This window comes from Periophthalmus magnuspinnatus, chromosome 22 (genome assembly GCF_009829125.3).
Source record: "Periophthalmus magnuspinnatus isolate fPerMag1 chromosome 22, fPerMag1.2.pri, whole genome shotgun sequence".
NCBI lineage: Eukaryota > Metazoa > Chordata > Actinopteri > Gobiiformes > Gobiidae > Periophthalmus > Periophthalmus magnuspinnatus.
The window spans coordinates 9,507,517-9,526,023 of record NC_047147.1 but is presented as its reverse complement, the minus strand read 5'-3'; the positions used below and the strand labels follow the sequence as shown (position 1 = coordinate 9,526,023).

The following is an 18,507-nucleotide window of genomic DNA, read 5'->3' as shown; positions in this document are numbered from 1 at the left end:
GTTTGATTTTGAGCTTTATTTAAATGTTGGTGGCAATAGCTCTAACACTGTCTTGTTTAGCATGTAAAACTGGATTTCCTTTAGGTCATGGATGTCATGTTGAATTTGTGGGGTTTGAAGTTGGATGATTCTGGCCTGGGAATTGGGTGACCTCCATGGAGTCTGAATGGGCCTTTTGGGGGTGTAACAAGTAGTCTCTCATGTCTTGGAGAAGAAAAAAATGTATTTATCACCACCGTTGTCAATCTTTGTCATGCAATTCACGTATAACTGACTTACATCGAGTAATTTGTATTATAGCCACAGGAACAACATTTCCATGGAAACAAACAGGAGGAGGCTCTCCTTCAGGCCAAATAAGCCCACATTTTCCAGTGCAATAAACTTAACCAGAATGAAACACACATGCACATACAGACATGCAAACACACACCACAGCCAAAAAAGCAACAACAACTAAACCATTCAGTTCGTAGGAGAGTTACAGTTAAGAACACTTTCATTCAAGCACATTAGAAACATTAGTTCTACAGTTTGGTTACTCATCAACAAGCCAGTGTACCTTTAGGGCAAGTACACACCCTGCATGAATAGTGATTGTGCCATAAGTGTACAAAAAAACATCAAAACACTGCAATCTTCTCCCTCCTTCATACTCTCCTCTGCCCTGCTTTCTCTTTCACACCAACTAGCCTGTGCCCACACTATGTATAAAACCATTCCTTTCCTAACTTTGAAATCATTATTGAGTGATCTTTACATCTTATGACTATAGATAGGAAGTTAAAGTCATGCATTATTGCTTTGCCAATGAGGTCACAACCAAAGAATTTAGCAACTGCAAGCTAGTGTGATAAAAATCTAACACCAGCAATGACATTACACTTTTTGCGAGGGTTCACTGCAGATGGGCACTTCATGTTATACGTTGAATTTAGCCATTGTGTTGTTAATAAGTATTTATACAGTCAAATACAACAAAATTTCAAATCATCAGGATATAATGATTTACCTATTGATCCTATAATAACTCATGTATTATTATTATTATTATTATTATTATTATTATTATTATTATTATTATTATTATTATTATTATTATTATTATTATTATTATTATTATTATTATTATTATTATTATTATTATTGCCAACTATGTGAATTTGCTTCTCCATTGCAGAACTTTTCCCTCACATATAAACTGACATCTCTGGTAATAACTTTATTCCTGCAGTACTGTCTACTTTTTTGGAAAATATATTGTGATTTACTTTGAAAGCATATAAAATAGATATAAGAAACCTAAAGTCTATCAGATAAATTCATAGGAAGAGCTCATTAGATTAAAAAAAAAAAAAAAAAAAGTTTTTTTTTATCTGTGAAAAGGGAGTAGCTTGAACTTAAATGCAAACTTAAAGCTCCATAGTATATTTGTTAGCATGCAAATTCATAATTGTGCTTTTAAAACACTAGATGCAATGATTTTCACCTTTAACTCTCATGCAATCCAAGACCTTAGCCTCTCATGTATTTCAGTCTTGTGATGATTATTCAGAGCAGCATAAGAAGGACTAAATTTAAATCGTGGGCGAGGAGTAGGAAGTTGGTCTTATACTTGGTGTCTATGTGTCAATGGTTATTTCCACTAAGTTACAAATGAGTCAGTGCTTCAGGCTGGGGAGAATCTGCTGTGTGACTTTAACAGCAAACTCCCACGATGAGAAGGAAAAAAGTCTAGCATTTTCTTTCAGTAAGTCTGTATCCAGAATTTAATATGTCCATCAACAGCCTCCTCTTATGAACTGACAAATTGTGCCAAAAAGCAGTCCTTGCTGCACTGCCTGTGTTGTCCAGAAGATGTCAGTATTTTAACAGTGTCCGCGACTTCGGATGAAGTTTTATTCTGCAAGCCACATTTGCAGAAAATAAATAAAAAATGACTTAATTCTAGCTTAACCGTGTCCTTCATCATAATACATGTTTTTGAAAATAAAATGTTCCCCTGACTGCCACTTACTATTTTCCAAAGTCGAGTGTTAAAATGTGAGTGATGCTTTAAATGTGCTGGAATTGTTTTAACTCTTTTGCATTAGGCCACAGAAGAAAATAATACATACATTAAATGATAGATGCATAATGTTAGTGATCATTTAAAACGGGAAAGCCCCTCTACAGAGAAAGTACATGAACATAACATATGTGTATCAGATGCAGACATAGATTAAAACAGATACATGAAGAGCCTATTCATAGTCGGCTACAGGGAAACTCAGAGACTCTGCTTGAATTTATCTGAAATCAGCTGCTTCAGTTTCTGGCAGCAGAGTCCAACATGAACATGTGAGTGATGCATTACTCCAAAATATGTTATCAGCAAAATGTTTCAAATAAGAAGTAAGTTATCAGAAATCATTCCTTTCCTTATTTCTCTGTAAAGCACTCACTTTCAGGACGAGGATGAGAAGTCTCTTTTCCTCATGTTCACTGCTATTGCACAACAAACTGGGGTTAATATGACGTTACTGTTACAAGGTACAACTACCACCTCCAATATAATTACATTAACTCCAATATAACAATATTTTGTTGTAAGGGAAGGATGGAGCGTGAGATTGACAGGCGGATCGGTGCAGTGTCTGCAGTGATCCGGTCGCTGTATCGGTCCGTTGTGGTGAAGAAGGAGCTGAGTCCAAAGGCAAAGCTCTCGATTTACCGGTCAATCTACGTTCCTACCCTCACCTATGGTCATGAGCTCTGGGTAATGACCGAAAGGACAAGGTCGTGGATACAAGCGGCCGAAATGGGTTTCCTTCGTAGGGTGGCCGGGCGCACCCTTAGGGATAGGACGAGGAGCTCGGTCACACGGGAGGAGCTCGGAGTAGAGCCGCTGCTCCTACACGTCGAGAGGAACCAGTTGAGGTGGCTTGGGCATCTGCTTAGGATGCCTCCTGGACGCCTCCCTAGGGAGGTTTTCTGGGCATGTTCCACCGGGAGGAGGCCCCGGGGAAGACCCAGGACACGCTGGAGGGACTATGTCTCTCGGCTGGCCTGGGAACGCCTTGGGGTCCCACCGGAGGAGCTGGAGGACGTGTCCGGGGTGAGGGAAGTCTGGGAGTCCCTGCTTAGACTGCTGCCCCCGCGACCCGGCCCCGGATAAGCGGAAGAAAATGGATGGATGGATGGATAACAATATTTTCATGTAGTACCACCTTAAACTACATATTACTACATTAATAAGGAAAACTATAGACGATGTACTGCACAGGTTGAATATATTCAAAAGGATTTGTTATGTGAGAAGCCAGACTATAAGCTCTATAAATACAGAGAGACTGTTTATAGTGAATGTGCCAAGAACACATTCTTGCTTAACGAGTCCAAAGCTGCTTCACTCAGAAACAATGGAGTGTTCTGATCAAACTCAAATCAAACCAACACAAGTCAGACCTCAGATCAGATCAAGGTTTGCAGTTATGTAAGAAATTAGGGACAACAGCAATCATCTGAATCAGAAGTAGGAAACAGGTTCACAGAATTGCAGAACATTTAAAATAAATCGTTATTTGGAGAAATAAAACTTTGTTGTTGCTTCGTTTAAGTCAGTGGTTGTCACATGGTGAAACAGTTTAGTGATGAGACAGGTTTTCAAGCCTGATGCCTTTTCTTGTGTAACTAATGACTTACATAGAAATAAATTGTGATTGGACTGAAGTGTTGTCCACAAATACAATAATAGTGCTTGGATGAGAGCTGAACTGTTTATCCTCCAGTAGTTGGTAGATGCCACTACTTACCATCAATGATTTTATGCCATAATTAAAGAAAATGACTGAGATATTTGGATCTGATAAATACCCAGGACTGTGTGAGCATTTTAAAAAGCAGAAAACGGATGATTGGACATGGTACTATTTTCATGGCACTGCAGATGTCATCTAATTTGATATGGTTTTGGGGATAATCAACAGTATGTCTGCAGAAAGGTGCACGTGCCAGAGACTGTAAAATGACATTTTCTAATCATAATTGAAATATCTCTCATCAACTGTGAGTCTACAGTATCACAAATATGCATACATACTTAGATCTAATCTGGTACTGAATACTTGAGGCACATAGAGGTCCACTGAAATTCATAGTTAGGTTTTTAACGCCTTCTTTATGTGTCTATTTTTTACACTATAAATAAAACAGGTAGAGTGAAAAGTTTGTCAGAACATTATATGACATTTCTGACCAAACCAAAAACTCTCTGGGTTTGCTTTGGGAGCGGTGAAAACATCAGCTGTTTTGAGTTACCTAAAGTTGTGACTCAGATTAATTCAACTTGTTAGAGCCAAGCGGAGGTTCACATAACAGCCCCAGTGTCTGCATTGAGCATCTGATCCAATTTGCATCAATATCTGTCATGAGGTCGTCCTGCTTCTGAGGCAGCCCCCAGATCTCACGCTTCAAAGTGCCTCACTGTCCACCTGTCCTCAGACCCAGGGTTACTCAGTATTTTACTTCTACAAATGGGAGTTAGAGCAGTCAAATATACAGATTTTTCTTGTGCCATCTCAAGTATAAGATAAACAGGGCCTAAATAAAAAAAATTTAAATCGATGTTTATCAGTGAGTTTTGGCTCCAGAGCAAAAGTTCCATAAAAAGAATTTTTATAAGAATGATAAATTATAATGGAATAGAAACAACACACACAAGTAGAAATTGAACAACTTTTTGTTGTGTGTTCTTTTATCTCTACTGATCTGGGATTAAAAGAACCGTAGTTACACACATAACTCTCATTTTTCTTATAATTTTGCAGTCAATAAAATGTTTTTATGCAAAGACTGCAGTGGTCTGAACTGCTTTTACAATACACTAGATGGAGGGGAAAAACATCTATTTTACCCATTTTTAAGAGAAAACTGGATTTGACATAGATACTAAATGCAAAAGGGTTTTTGAAGTCTGTATGTCAGGGGCCCACACTTTACACTCAGAGTAGGGTCTTGTGCTTTTGTACTGTGATTTAAAGCATCTATCTGAGTCAGACAGTTCAGTATAAATACCCATATGGATGTTTGTTTTTTTATTGAGAGTTTCCTCTGGGTTCACTGTGTGCTCTAGATATCATTACGTAATATCTCATGTCCCCATTCAAATTGACTTAAGTCTGTTTTGCCTCAGTGATTCGGGCAAATCAGGTGCTTCCCATTTTAATCCAAAGATCATTTTGATTTGAGCTGGATCCTGCATGACTGCATTTTACTAATAATCCTTTTGAGGAGAACCTTCCTTAGACCAATGACCCTGTCCTGTGGGTGCCTGCTTGTCAAATGCAGGGGGGACATTTCTGTACAGGGGCAATTAAGTTTACAACAATCAAGTGGCTAGTGAACTGCAAGCAAAGCCTATTTTTCCACACTATTTCTATATATTTGGTGATAGCAGCAGAGGTGGGACCAAGTTCTTGTTTGGCAAGTCTCAAGCAAATTGCAAGTCTTTGACCACAAGTCTGAGTCAAGTCTCAAGTCACGGACAGGAAAGTCCAAGAGTCCCAAGTCCTCTTGATGCTTTGAGCATCAAGTCATGTCAAGTCTTTAAACTGAAGTAAAAAATATAGCTTGTATTTTTGTATTTTTTGTTTTTATTAATAAATTGTTAAAAAAAAAAAAAAAAAAGTCATGGTAACAAAAAGGGATGTAACAATAGCCAAATCTCACAGTACGATAATTATTGGCAAGGCAAGTTTATTTGTTTAACACAGTTCATACACAAAGTCATTCAAAGTGTTTTACAGAATAAGAAAAACATTAAAATCACACAAATCAAAACATAAATAATTACCATAAAATTAACATTAAAACAGAAGAGTGCAGAATAAAAACCTTTCAGTCATTTACACAGCTAAACAGAACTGTTTTAAGCCTGGATTTAAACTTTGTCAAAGTAGAGGCCTGTCTCACATCTTCAGGAAGACTGTTCCAGGTTTTAGCTGCATAAAACTGAAACACTGATTCTCCATGTTTAGGCCTGACTCTAGGCACCAGCAGGAGGCCGGTCCCTGATGTCCTCAGAGTGTGAGATGGTTCATGTGGCACTAACATGTCGGAGATGCACTTTGGTACTAGGCCATGGAGAGACTTATACACAAGCAGAGCTGCTTTAAAGTCTATTCTTTGAGCTACAGGAAGCCAGTGCAGAGACCCGAGCACAGGACTTATTGCAATGTTTTAGAGAGGCTAATAGACTTGTAAATATGTGACTTTTTCCTTTTTAAAAAGATCTCAGTGTGAACCATTACTGCCATAATCCATAAGAATTATGATTTGAAAGTGTTTAAAAAAGTTATTTCATTGTGTATATGTAGACCATGGTCTATGTAGTCCCCTCTGTTTTTAGCTGTTACTGCAACAAAACGATGCATTTAAGCGAGGGAGCATGAAATCCAATTCACTGTGACAGCCCCAGTATTATTGTAAGACATGTGTATTGTGTATGTACAATATCACAGTATTTTAGTTATTATCCCGAGTAACCCAGTTATCCCTAGAAACAAACAGAGAAGTGGGGAGGGACATGTCCCAGTTTGTTCCTTTAAAATTAAGCAACAAATGTATCAACTGCACAGAGAAAAATGTTTTCTAAAAAGATCATTTTTGGAAGAGAACATCAATTCAGCTCAAGTCACATGGCCCAATCCAGGTCGAGTCCCAAGTCTGAGTCAGTTTGATCAAGTCAAGTCTCAAGTCTGACTCGAGTCCAAGTCATGACTTGCAAGTCCCCCTCTGGATAAGTAATTGTTAGATGAGTTAGAAAATCACAGTGGATATTTTTGACCTCTGAACCTGAACAGTATTAAACATTATTACAAACATTATTATTAAACATTATTACACTTACAAATAAATAATAATATTTGGACTGTTGAGGTATTAAGATTGGCCCTTAGTTACAGTTGTGATCACTGTAGCAGAAGATTCTTTTATTTTTTCAAGTATTATATAACTGTTCAACTGAGTATACACAGATTGGTATGAGTGCATGACCAAATCCTCTGTAAACTTACTGAAACGGCTGTTTAGTTTGATATCATCCGTCATGAGTTGATAGAAGGTGTTTCTCATATGACTCCAGGACACGGGATGTGCAGTGTCATGCTTTGAGAGGGGAAAGGCACGGCACCATTCCCAGAGTGCACTGCTGCAGACTGGTCACTGTAGGGTCACACTGCACAATAACATTAGTCCAGGTTGTTACACACATGTTAGTTGCATCCGTCTCTGGGCCCGTTAAGGAGATGAACAAACAAAAGTTGCACCTGGAATGACTGTAATTTCCTTAAGATCACACAGGGAATGCACAGGACAAAAAGACAGGACCTGCATTGTGTCAGTTGGGTTTACACTGGGCTTTTTGTTTTTCATCAATAACTATGAAAGCCTAAGTTAAGGTTAAGGTACACATTATTGTCCTGCAGGAGGGAAATTTGCCTTCTGACTTTTTTGGATACTTCAATGCAGATGGGGCTGCCTGTCAGGCCCTCAGGCCCAGCACTGTGGCACCCATCACCCAATGTTAAGGTAGGCTTGGTCAGGACTACCTGAGCTGGAGGATTTTGCCTAGTCTAGCAACGAGCCATTGTGCTGGCTGTTTCCATATATAAGGTAAACATAAGTTGGTGAAGTGCATGATTGTGTTAATACAGCCATACTAAGAAAATTCCAAATGACTGAAATCTCTGGTGTTCAGTAAACATTCAAACTGAGGGAGCCAAACACCCTGTTGCTGTGTTCTTGGGCAAGACACTTTAGAGTTTATAAAAAGGCTATCTTAGGCAGTCTCTCTGTGAATGTATTGTTCTCTATGCTCCCTGCTCTGACAGAGATTACATTAAACGGTGAGGCTCAACCCCCCTCCTTTGCTTTACCCCAGGGTAAAAATTATATAGAAATGATATCAGTGAAATCTACAGCATGACAAGCAAAATGTTTTTGAAACAGGGAAAAATAATCATGAATATAAATGTACTCAATCCCAAAGAGAGATGAACTAAAGTCAGAGGAGTAGCTTGGAGTAGAGCCACTGCTCCTCCAAAAAACATTTTATGGGGTTAGTTGTTCCGGGCATGTCCAGGAGGCCTTATGTATTACATATGCTGAATGGACTTGCTGGCTTGGGAGCCCTCTGGACGAACTGGAAGAAGTGTGGAAAAAAAAAAGAAAAAGAAAAAAAGGGGGAAACTGGGCATCTCTGCTACTGCCCCCTGGCAGCCCTGAATAGGAATCAGAGGAACTTTGCCAAAACACCCTTTATCTTTATTTATTTGAATTAGGCCTAAGTGTTTGTAATTTGTTGTACGTAATCAAATTTGTAAATTAAGTTCCAATAAGATTAGAAAATGTTTTAAATAAGCCTTAAAATGGGTATTTTTTGTAATATTCCCATAAGCCTAAATAACCCGCCTATAGTGACAAGTGGTAAATGTTTGATGGGATTTAAAGAAAACTGATTGCGACAGAGCTGTTATTCCTTTTGTTTTGCTCACAGTCATTTGAGGACATCACATGGTTCCGCTGCGGCTCGGTGTGTGGTGCAGAGGGAGAGAGGCGTGTCGGTCCGGTTCGGGCGGTCCACTCTGCGCTCATAGACTTCATGTGATGCCCGCTGCGGAGAGGAGGGAGCGACGGAGGCGTGGAACTAAAATAAACACTTTTCCCCAACATCCAGACTGCACCATTTGGCATCGAGGTGCATGCGGTAAAGTGCATGCTCCCACACGGATACCTCTCACCGGAGAACTCCAGCCCGGACCATGGGGGATGCTCAGTCTGCACAACGGGACGGGAAGAGCGAGGCAGAGGCGCAGGAGCAGAGCGCAGTGGAAGATGGCCCAAGTGGAGAAAGCGCGCATGGCAAGGTTTGGAAGGATTTATGTTGACAAATAAATACACATGGTGATCCAAAGTTTAACCTGTAGCATAATGCCTCTTAGCCAATTTACTCATTTGTTTATTACTGACTTTGTGTTGTGTCTGCAAGTGGATAACAAGGATGAATAGAGCCCCGTGCTGCATATTTGGCTGTGGTTACTGTGCTTTTGTCAGGATACTGCGGGACCAAGCCAAGATTTAAGACTTAAAATGTAGTGATGTGTGGAAGGCAGTATCCAGTACATAAAAACATGCATTAACATTTTTTTGCCATTTTAATTTGACTAAGATTTTTAAAAGCCTGTAACTGAAAGCCAATAACACTATCAAAAAATCAAAAAGATGCTGAGCTTGACAAGTACTTTGGTGCTATTAAATTAGATAATACTGATGCATAATTGTCCTTGCACCAGTCTATTGCAGGAAGTTGTGTGTCATTTTACTTCTCATATACCAGTAATCGATTTATTGACTTACCACTTTTACTGAGATAAGATAGAAATGCATTGATGATTGATACACCAACCTTTCTAACCCTAATCAGACTACACATGTTTAATATAACAATGTTCAAATTACTATGAGTTGGATAATTTTTATGTAATGACATGTGCATTGTAAAAGCTTCTCTTGGCATTTTATGGTGTAACATAGACTCTCTTATTGCATTAGTCTTGTCATATCTATAAAATAAACAATTCAGCAGGTATTGAATGTTGCTTGCAGTTGCAAACAGTTGTGTAATTACTTCACACATTGCAGTGAAAGAACAAATACATTTGTGGTCTTAATGAGTCTGAAGTGACTGTGATTCATGTGGTCTGATAGGGCTTGTTTTACACTAGTTTGTGTTGCATTTACAAAAAACAACAAAGACACTTGGAATAATGACCTTCCTTTCTTAGACCAGACCCAGGAGGCGGATACAGTTTCTCTGCTCTCAGCAAAAGGACACATTGATTATTTGTGGACAGCGTACGATCAGTAGTTTTCAGTCACTTACCATAGTCCATATGGAGGCAAATGTGTGGAACTTGGAAGAAATAGTCCACATCTCTTGTGAAAATGAAGAGTACTGTTTCTTTTAAGCGAATTGTAGAGGAAGTAAGATCATTGTCTAGTCCTGCAATCTTCAAATTGCATCTACTTTTACTGATTCAATACTAGTTCAATTTATTTACCATTTTACCATTATTTACTGTGTTCTTTACAGCTAGAATATTTGTACTACTTAGTAAGTTGCTATCACTGTTTGTAGTATTCCTACAACCAATAACTTTTTTAACCACCAAGGTCCACAAAAATGCTAACTATAGTAACAACTCTTGTCCGCAATGCATTATTATTATTTGCATTATTATATTAACTTAAACTGCTCCAACTGGACTACAATTTAGTTTTGAAATAGGACAACTGTCATTCAGTTGCATTCTGCAGATTTACAGTACATGGCAATATAGAACCAATTAACCTATCACGTAACACATTTAAAGAAAGACAATGGTGGGAATATGATATCAAGTTCCACTTAAAATCATCCAAGACAGATATTGTCCTCTGTAAAAGATGAACACATGCACCAAATTACATAAGCTCTTTCCTATTAGCAGGTCTATATTAATTTGTACTGAACTTTTGTCTTATTGTTGTTTATTGAATTTGTCTTATAAATTTAAGGGCTATTTGCCTGGAATCCCAGCTCAGACCATATAAACAGGATTAAAAATCAGAGACACTAGAGGTGAACTTTGAGACTATACCTTTATACAAATATGCTTGCATTGATAAGTGAATAAAACACAATTTTTCAGGTACTACTTTGTAATTCATATTTATAAATAATCAACTAAACACAACATAGTAATGCTTTAGACAATTTTAGTAATTCCTGACTTGAAAATGCAGTTATAAAAGTAAGACCAAAAAAAATAAAATAATTTTATATATATATATATATATATATATATATATATATATATATATATATATATATATATATATATATATATATATATATATATATATATATATAAAATTATTTTATTTTTTAATAAAATAATTTTATATATATATATAAAATTAGATAGATAGATTATTTCAACATTATTACAAAAATAATTTTAATGTATTTTATTCCTTTGAAACATACTCAACAATGTGCATTTTGTGTTTGCTTTCAGCTAACACAGAACAATGGACAGATCTCAGAGCAAAATGGAAAGCCAGAGGGAACTTTAACAGATGTCAAAGATCAAGTTGCTAAAGGTTAGTAATCGTCATTTTTGTATTTTTATATATCTAACTACTCTGTGCGTGCGTATGTATGTATGTATGTATGTATGTATGTATGTATGTATGTATGTATGTATGTATGTATGTATGTATGTATGTATGTATGTATGTATGTATGTATGTATGTATGTATAGATAGATAGATAAAACTTATATTTTAGCTGAATCTTGTACTTGATCTTTGTCATTCCATTCACGTAAATCTTTTTTTTTTTAAATAGCTGTCATTGTGGAGGACAAAGACTCTAAATCCGAAGCTGTCACAAATGTCCAAATTATTCAAGAGGAGTTACCACATGAAGAGGAACCTATTGAAATAATCAACATGGATGCCAAGCAAAATGACCTGAATGAAAGCTTTAAGAAGTTTTTCAGCAACATAGGGTTAAAATTGACCGTCAAAAAAGGAACAGGGGACCAAGCGGGTGATGAGGCAGAGAAAGAAGGAACAGAAAAACTGGATGCTGTGGAGGAAACCGTCAGTGAGACTAAATACGAAGATGTTGAACAAACTACAGACTTGAACGTAATACAAGATAATGATTCAACCACATGTCCTACGCTAACAGAAGGAACTTCAGATGATGCAGCTGAAACAATAGAAGAAAAGATTACAGAAACAAAAGAAATGGCTGATAATGCTGAAGGTCAAGAAGCAAATGTAACCATGGATGAACAAGATGGTAACCAAAACCATAATGAAACGATTGAGCAATCTCCAACTAACCAAGAAGAGGAGATTGTCTCACCAATTAAAAAGTTCTTCACAACTGGAATATTTGCAGGTCTAAAGAAAAAGAAGATAGAAGAGGAGGCAGAGGATAAGGAGTTGGTTGATATGAGCAAAAATGTCACAGATGCAACACTGTATCAACAAGAAATTGTGGAAACTAGTTCTAATATTGAGGAACAAAAAGAGATTGAATGTAAAGAAGTACAAGAAGACACAATGCAAGCAATGGAACCCTCTGATGATGAAGACAGAGGTAAATCTCCATCAGCAGATCAAGATAGTGAATCAGAAATTACAAGTTCACAAGAAAAAGTCCAGTCGAGTCCATTCAAAAGACTATTTTCTGGGCCAACGTTTAAAAGACGTTCAAAAAGACAAAAAGGAAGAAGATCGAGTGATAGCAAACTGTCTGATTCTGGTGAGCATATTGAACATCAAATGGTGGCAACAAGTGAAAAAACAGAACAGCAGGATGCAGTTGTAGAACCTCCCTCCTCACCTCACCCTTCAACAACAGAACCGGAGGAAGAACTGAGCGCTTGGGAAACATTTAAGAAACTCATGACACCTAAAAAGAGTTTGAAAAGGGCATCTATAGGCAGTGAAGATGTCCAAGTGCAAGCTGTGGCAGGTGCAGAGGAGACAAAGCCAAATGAAGGGGAGCGGATATCAGATCACAGCACCGAGGAGGGGCGGAAAAGAAAGGATTCATCTCATTCATGGGAAGCTGTTTTGTGCGGATCGGGACGGAGGAGAAGTAGAAAAACATCAGACTCTGAAGATGAGCAAAAACAAGATGGTGGTGAAGTGGCAAGTCCAAATGAAGCAGGGGATGCTAGAACCTCTACGCCCAAACAAGCAGATAGTCCATCAGACAGCGAAAGCTCAACTTGGAAATCATTTAAGAAACTCATGACACCAAAAAGAAAAGTCAAAGATGATGAGGAAAGCAAAGATATTGTGCAGTCAGACAGTGAAGCAACACAAGAAGAGACATCGTTTTCCATAAAGAAACTACTTCCAGGTCGGAAAAAGAGAAAGTCAGGAGACAAGCAGGATCAACTCTCCTCGGATGAAGGTGATAACAAGGAGGTGGTGTCAGTGGAGGAAGACTCAGAAACGCCAGCTGTGGTTCCACTTTCAGAGTTTGACAAGTCTGAGACAGACGAGGCAGCAAAGACTGACATGGAAATCCAAGATAGTGACCTGGAATCTGAACAAGAACAGATCCTTGAGATTCCCAAAACATTTGTGCAAGAAGTTCAAGAATACCAAGTCACTCCAGTAATTCCTTTGAACCAAGATCAAGATGAACTCACGGAATTCAGCAAGTATCAACCTCTAAGTGATATCCCCGAAGAGGGTAATATCACAGAAACCGTAGCTACATCTTTGATAGAGGACGTTGCTAAGGATGACACAATAGCAGAAGATATGGTCGAGTTAACATCAGAAGCTATTACTGCTCCAGAGCCTGTGGATATTACAATGGCAGATGAGACAGAGGAGCTAATGCTATCAGCTGCATCGCACTTAACAGAATCCTCAAAGACATCTGGCAATGCAACACCAGTTCCTGTTGAGTATGATGTTAAGGAAACTGAAGTTTTGCTTAAAGAAGTTGTTAAGACAATTTCTACTGCTACGAAAGAGGACATAATTTGTTCAGAGGAGCCTTCCATGGAAAGGGCTGTCAGTTCGGTCACTCATGAAATGTTTGAAAGACATACCTATGAAGAACATGTAATGGAAATACATGCACAGTCAGATACTGTGCCCACTGAAACAGAGTTACAAGTTGACCAACTTAGAGATACTGATGTCGAACTTCCAGTCACAGTCTTATCAGAAAGTTTGTCTGAATTCAAAGATGCTATTTCAACCGAGTATACGTCTGAGGTTTCTAAAGTGGAATTTGAGTCTGCAAAAGTAGAAATTGATGAAGTTCACCCTACACAACTGAAAAGGGCTGTGAAACAAGAAAGCATAGATGACAGTGATTATATGATTGAATCCTTATCTGAAGTCCCGGAGTCTGTAGACATAGCATCTGATAAAAATGCAGTTGAAGATGTTTTACCAGATGAGTGCCATGAAAGCGAACTGGAGGCAGTAAGAACAGAGTCTACAGAACTAATGTCTGAAGAAAAACTTGAAATGGATAATTTAGTGGCAGAACAATCGGACATACAAGAAGATGCACAACTAATTACGTCAGTGCCAGAGTTACCAAAAGATGAGGTGGATTCTGTTGTGGAAATAGACAAAGAAGAGGTGGAACATGAAGCATTGGTGGAGTCTGCTCAAATTAATGAAACAGGCCAAGTAGACCAACCAGAAGCTGAAGAGATAATAGATGTGCTTTTATTAGAGAGCGCTCCTGACTTGCACACAGAAGTATCAAAAGAGCCATCAAACGAGCAAACAGTGGAGGAACTTCAAGAAGTAACAGAGACACATGTGGAAGCTGAAATTGTAGTAGAAGATGATTTTGAAATAGTCTACAAGCAAGATGTAGAGAACACACAAGAGTCTGCACTAGAAAACCAAAACCTGCCAGAAGATGTGACTGAAGAGGTAGCAGTGCAAGAAGAAGAATCTATGCCCATGGCTGATCCAGAAATGAAAGAAGAAATGATTGAAAATATTGCTACAGAGCCAACTGAGCAAGGCGTTATTGGTGAAAATGAGCAGGATGTAATAGAGGATCAAATTTCTGAAATCATTGTTGAAGCAGATAAGGAAGAAGTGTTTATCACCGGTGCCACCACTGAGCCAGAAAGCAGAGAACAAACAGATGACGTAGTTCCAGAGATTAAAGTTTCACAAGTGGAAGATGCCACCAATGAATTGCTTGAAGAAATATCTGAAGAGGAAATTATAGACCAACTTGTACCCTCAACAGATGGAGGAATTATGGAACAAAACAATGAGGAAGTTTCTACAGAGGCAGACCAACAAGATGCCATTGATGAGTTGGAAGACAAACCACTCCCTAAAGCTGATGCTGATGAGGGTGATGACAAAGTTGAAGTACTTGAAACAATTGAAAGTCTACATGAAATGGTACCAGAAGAAGGGGCCAATCTATCAAATGGACTGGTGATTGTATCATCAACTGAAGAATGTGAAACAATATCCCAACTTGATTATACTTTAGATGTAAATGGTGACCATTCAGAAGATAAACCATCAGAAGCTCAAACAATTCAAGTGGACCATAGCCGTGAAGTTACTGAAGACCTTAAAGCCCTAACTGTTGTACATGTGTCCTCAATTAATGAAGAGTCAGGCATTGCTCAAGTACTTGAAGACACAGATAATATCGAAGAAAGTTCTGAAATATTTGTATCTACTACAGAAGAACCACTACATGAAGCGCATGTTGGTGAAATAGAGGTCAGTACTGAGGGACGATTTGAAGAAGAGATACCATGTGCAGTGACAGAGGTTGCTGAAGTTGAGCGTGCTGCACTACAGGAAGAAAGCACAGCAACTCTACAACAAGTCACTGCAACAATGCCAGACCTTATGATCCAAAAAAATATTGAAGACAGTGAAAAAATTGCTGAAGAAACCTCTATACCATGTGTAGATAATGCAGAGGTCCTCGATGTCCCAAAAAATGAGGTACAGTTTACTGAGGTTGAGCAAGCTGGTATTCAAGGAGAAAAGGAAGAAGAAATTGTACTCCCAGAGATCACAAATGTGGATGTACAGCACACATTGGTGGCACAACAGGCTACATGCACTTTCAAAGATGTTGCATCACATGAACCTGATGTATCCATTGAGAAAACAACAACAATACATGAAGCAATTTTCAGCACGGTTGTAAGTGAGCAAGAAGAAAAGGAGGCCATTGAAACAACAACACCCTTGGAAGTAAATACCATAACCCAAGTGGCACAAAAAAGTACCGATGTTGTTCTAATGCATGTACCAGGATTAGAATTTGAAGATAATCATCAAGTCCAAGTACAAGTGGTCAATATAGATATCCAGTCTGCAGAGACAAGAGTGGATACTGCATTGGAAATAGGTGTTCAAGAGGACAAAGAAGTTGTGGATTCTTGCTTTGAAACAGTTGAAAGAGTGGACAGTTTTTCAGCTATCTCAAATATCGAAGAAGAGATGATGAGTGAAGAGGATCAGGTGGCTATTCAAGAAGTTGTTCAACATGTAAAAGAGTTGGCCCCTGAATCGGAGGAGCAACCAGAAGATAAAAAACTACAAATTGATTTAGTTGACGGTAAATTAAGTGAAGATCAGAAAATGATTGAGTCTCACGATGAGAAGGCTGACGTTGCAGCTAAACGAGATTCTGTAATGACAACTAAAGAGCAAGTGCTTACCAAAATGGATGATGATGACAAAGATCAACAACCATCCGCACAAAAACAGGTTTCAGCTCCAGATAACACGGCAGTTGCAGTGCCTCAAAATACAGGGGTCATCTCATCTGTTGGTAACATAGATGCTCCGTCAAGTCTTTCTTTAGAGTTCAAGCTAAATATACAATTTGGACCGAGTAGGGGACCAACTTTACCATCACCACTCACCCACTTTACAGCTGAGCAAAGTATATCCAGCTCACCACAATCACCAGAAGCAGCGCCACCTGTTGACAGAAATAAGCCTGCAAAAACAACAGAGATGTCTGAAGTTGGGGTCCAAGTGGTAGAGGAAAAAAACAAACAGGAAAATGAACTACAAAGATCTCAAATTGTGATGGCAGAGGCAGGAGTCCAAGCAGCTGAGACAACGGAAGAGCCAGAAATGAGGGAGACACTTAAAAATGAAGAGTTGATGGATGTTGGAATACAATATGCTGAAATTGAAGAACTGAATAAAAAAACAATTGGAGATATAACAGCTATCGAGATTACCCAAAACAAAACTGCTTTGATGGATGTTAGCACCCAGTCCACAGAAATATCTGAACAAAATGAAGAAGTCAAAACAGAAGAAACTGCAGATGCCGATGACCAGCCAGTCTTGACAGATGTTGGTACCCAATCCATCCACCAAGAAGAGATTGCGGAGAATGTTAAAACAACAGTAGAGGATATTTCTACTATACAAATTACTAGAACAGTGCAACCAGAACAGGATATTGAGGAAAAAGGAGTTGTATTAACTGAGTTGGTTGTTCTTCAAGATTCTGAGGATCAAAGCAAACAAACGGAAGATGAAGATGAGAACCAAGAGGTATGGATGGACGCAGAAGAAGGTATCGATGATCAAGAACAAATAACAACAGTGCCCCTATGTGAGATTGAGGAGTCTTTTGAAAGTCAACCAGACTATTTCCAAGAAACCAAAACAGATTTTGAACAAAGTCTAGAAAACATAAAGAAAATTGCTCTCAAGTGTGACATTGACAGTGAGGGGGAAGATTTTGCAGTCGCACTTGAAGATCCCCAAATTGAAACAGCCATCGCTACAGTTGAATGGGATTAAATCAGCTACAACAGGCAAGTCAGATTTGTTTTTTCTAAATTACATAAACAAAACTATCCACTGATTAAACTTTGACTCATTGATTTTTTTCAGGTTGAGGAATTGGCAGGAAAGACATACATTAATGTTGAAGCCTTAAAATCTGGAAGACATAAAATGGGAATCAACCAATTATGTCTGATAATCACTGTGGCTCAGAATGCAGCTTCTATGCTATCTTGCACATAATTTACAGCCCAGTGACAGTGAGTGAAAATGGTGTCCAAGATAAAATCTTTTCTCCCAGATGCAATCAATCATATTTAATCATGTTGGAAATCAAAATTAGGCAGTGGCTATAAAAAAATGTTGTAACACAAGCTTCATGAGCTTAACTGGACAGAACTACACTTTATTTAATATTTCAGAGTAAGAAACAGTTGCCTTGAATTCTAGTTCTCTTACAAATAATAAGAAATGCTTATGCATTTATAAGACTTTAGTTGGAAAACATTAACTGGAATAAGATCTCAGGGGGAACAAAGTTTAACACTGTACTACATCCTTCATGCTGTGGCCTCCTTATCTTATCCTTTCATAGAAAAATGTACCAATGTTGGATACAGGCAATAGTACACACACATCATGACCACGTCATCAAATATGCCTTATGTTATGGCCAGTGACCACATGCATTCATCATTATAATTTGTCTAATTTTGCCTTTTACCTTTCATTAATTCAATAAAATATCAAGATATGAACTTCACTGTGTTCTATCCACATCACGTCAGTGGTCATAATGTAATATCTAATTAGTAAATCTGTATTTCTTGTTAATTATGCATTCTAGCAATGGCTACTTTTGTAGATATCTAACATTATACCTGTCTATAGGGAACGTACGATATTCAAAATACACTAAAGTGCTGTATATTTAAATGTATATTACGGCTTCGCTGCATAAACGCACCTTTTGCTCTTAAGGCATTTTCTACATTTTTAACCAATTGCCAGTACATTATATATATATATATATATATATATACACACACACATGCAGAATCTACTGTAACCACAGTACATTTTCAAAGCCTTAACAAAAACAAATATTATGCTTT

General features: G+C 38.1%; 1 protein-coding gene across 1 annotated transcript; it reads left to right on the top strand.

The window, feature by feature from the left end:
• Positions 1-8,632: 8,632 nt before the first annotated feature.
• On the top strand, positions 8,633-18,389 carry akap12a (A kinase (PRKA) anchor protein 12a). Its single transcript, XM_033988702.2, has 3 exons — positions 8,633-8,906; positions 11,100-11,184; positions 11,433-18,389. The coding sequence occupies exons 1-3, from the start codon at positions 8,802-8,804 to the stop codon at positions 17,405-17,407; spliced, it is 6,165 nt and encodes a 2,054-aa protein (XP_033844593.1). The 5' UTR covers positions 8,633-8,801; the 3' UTR covers positions 17,408-18,389.
• The last annotated feature ends 118 nt before the right edge of the window (positions 18,390-18,507 follow it).

What these genes read in the sequence shown, in the direction of transcription:
- akap12a (XM_033988702.2), top strand. Translation starts at nt 8,802, where the DNA reads ATGGGGGATGCTCAGTCTGCACAACGGGACGGGAAGAGCGAGGCAGAG. An exon ending in GAGAAAGCGCGCATGGCAAG is followed by an intron (nt 8,907 to 11,099) that starts GTTTGGAAGGAT and finishes GTTTGCTTTCAG; the next exon opens with CTAACACAGAACAATGGACA. An exon ending in CAAAGATCAAGTTGCTAAAG is followed by an intron (nt 11,185 to 11,432) that starts GTTAGTAATCGT and finishes TTTTTTAAATAG; the next exon opens with CTGTCATTGTGGAGGACAAA.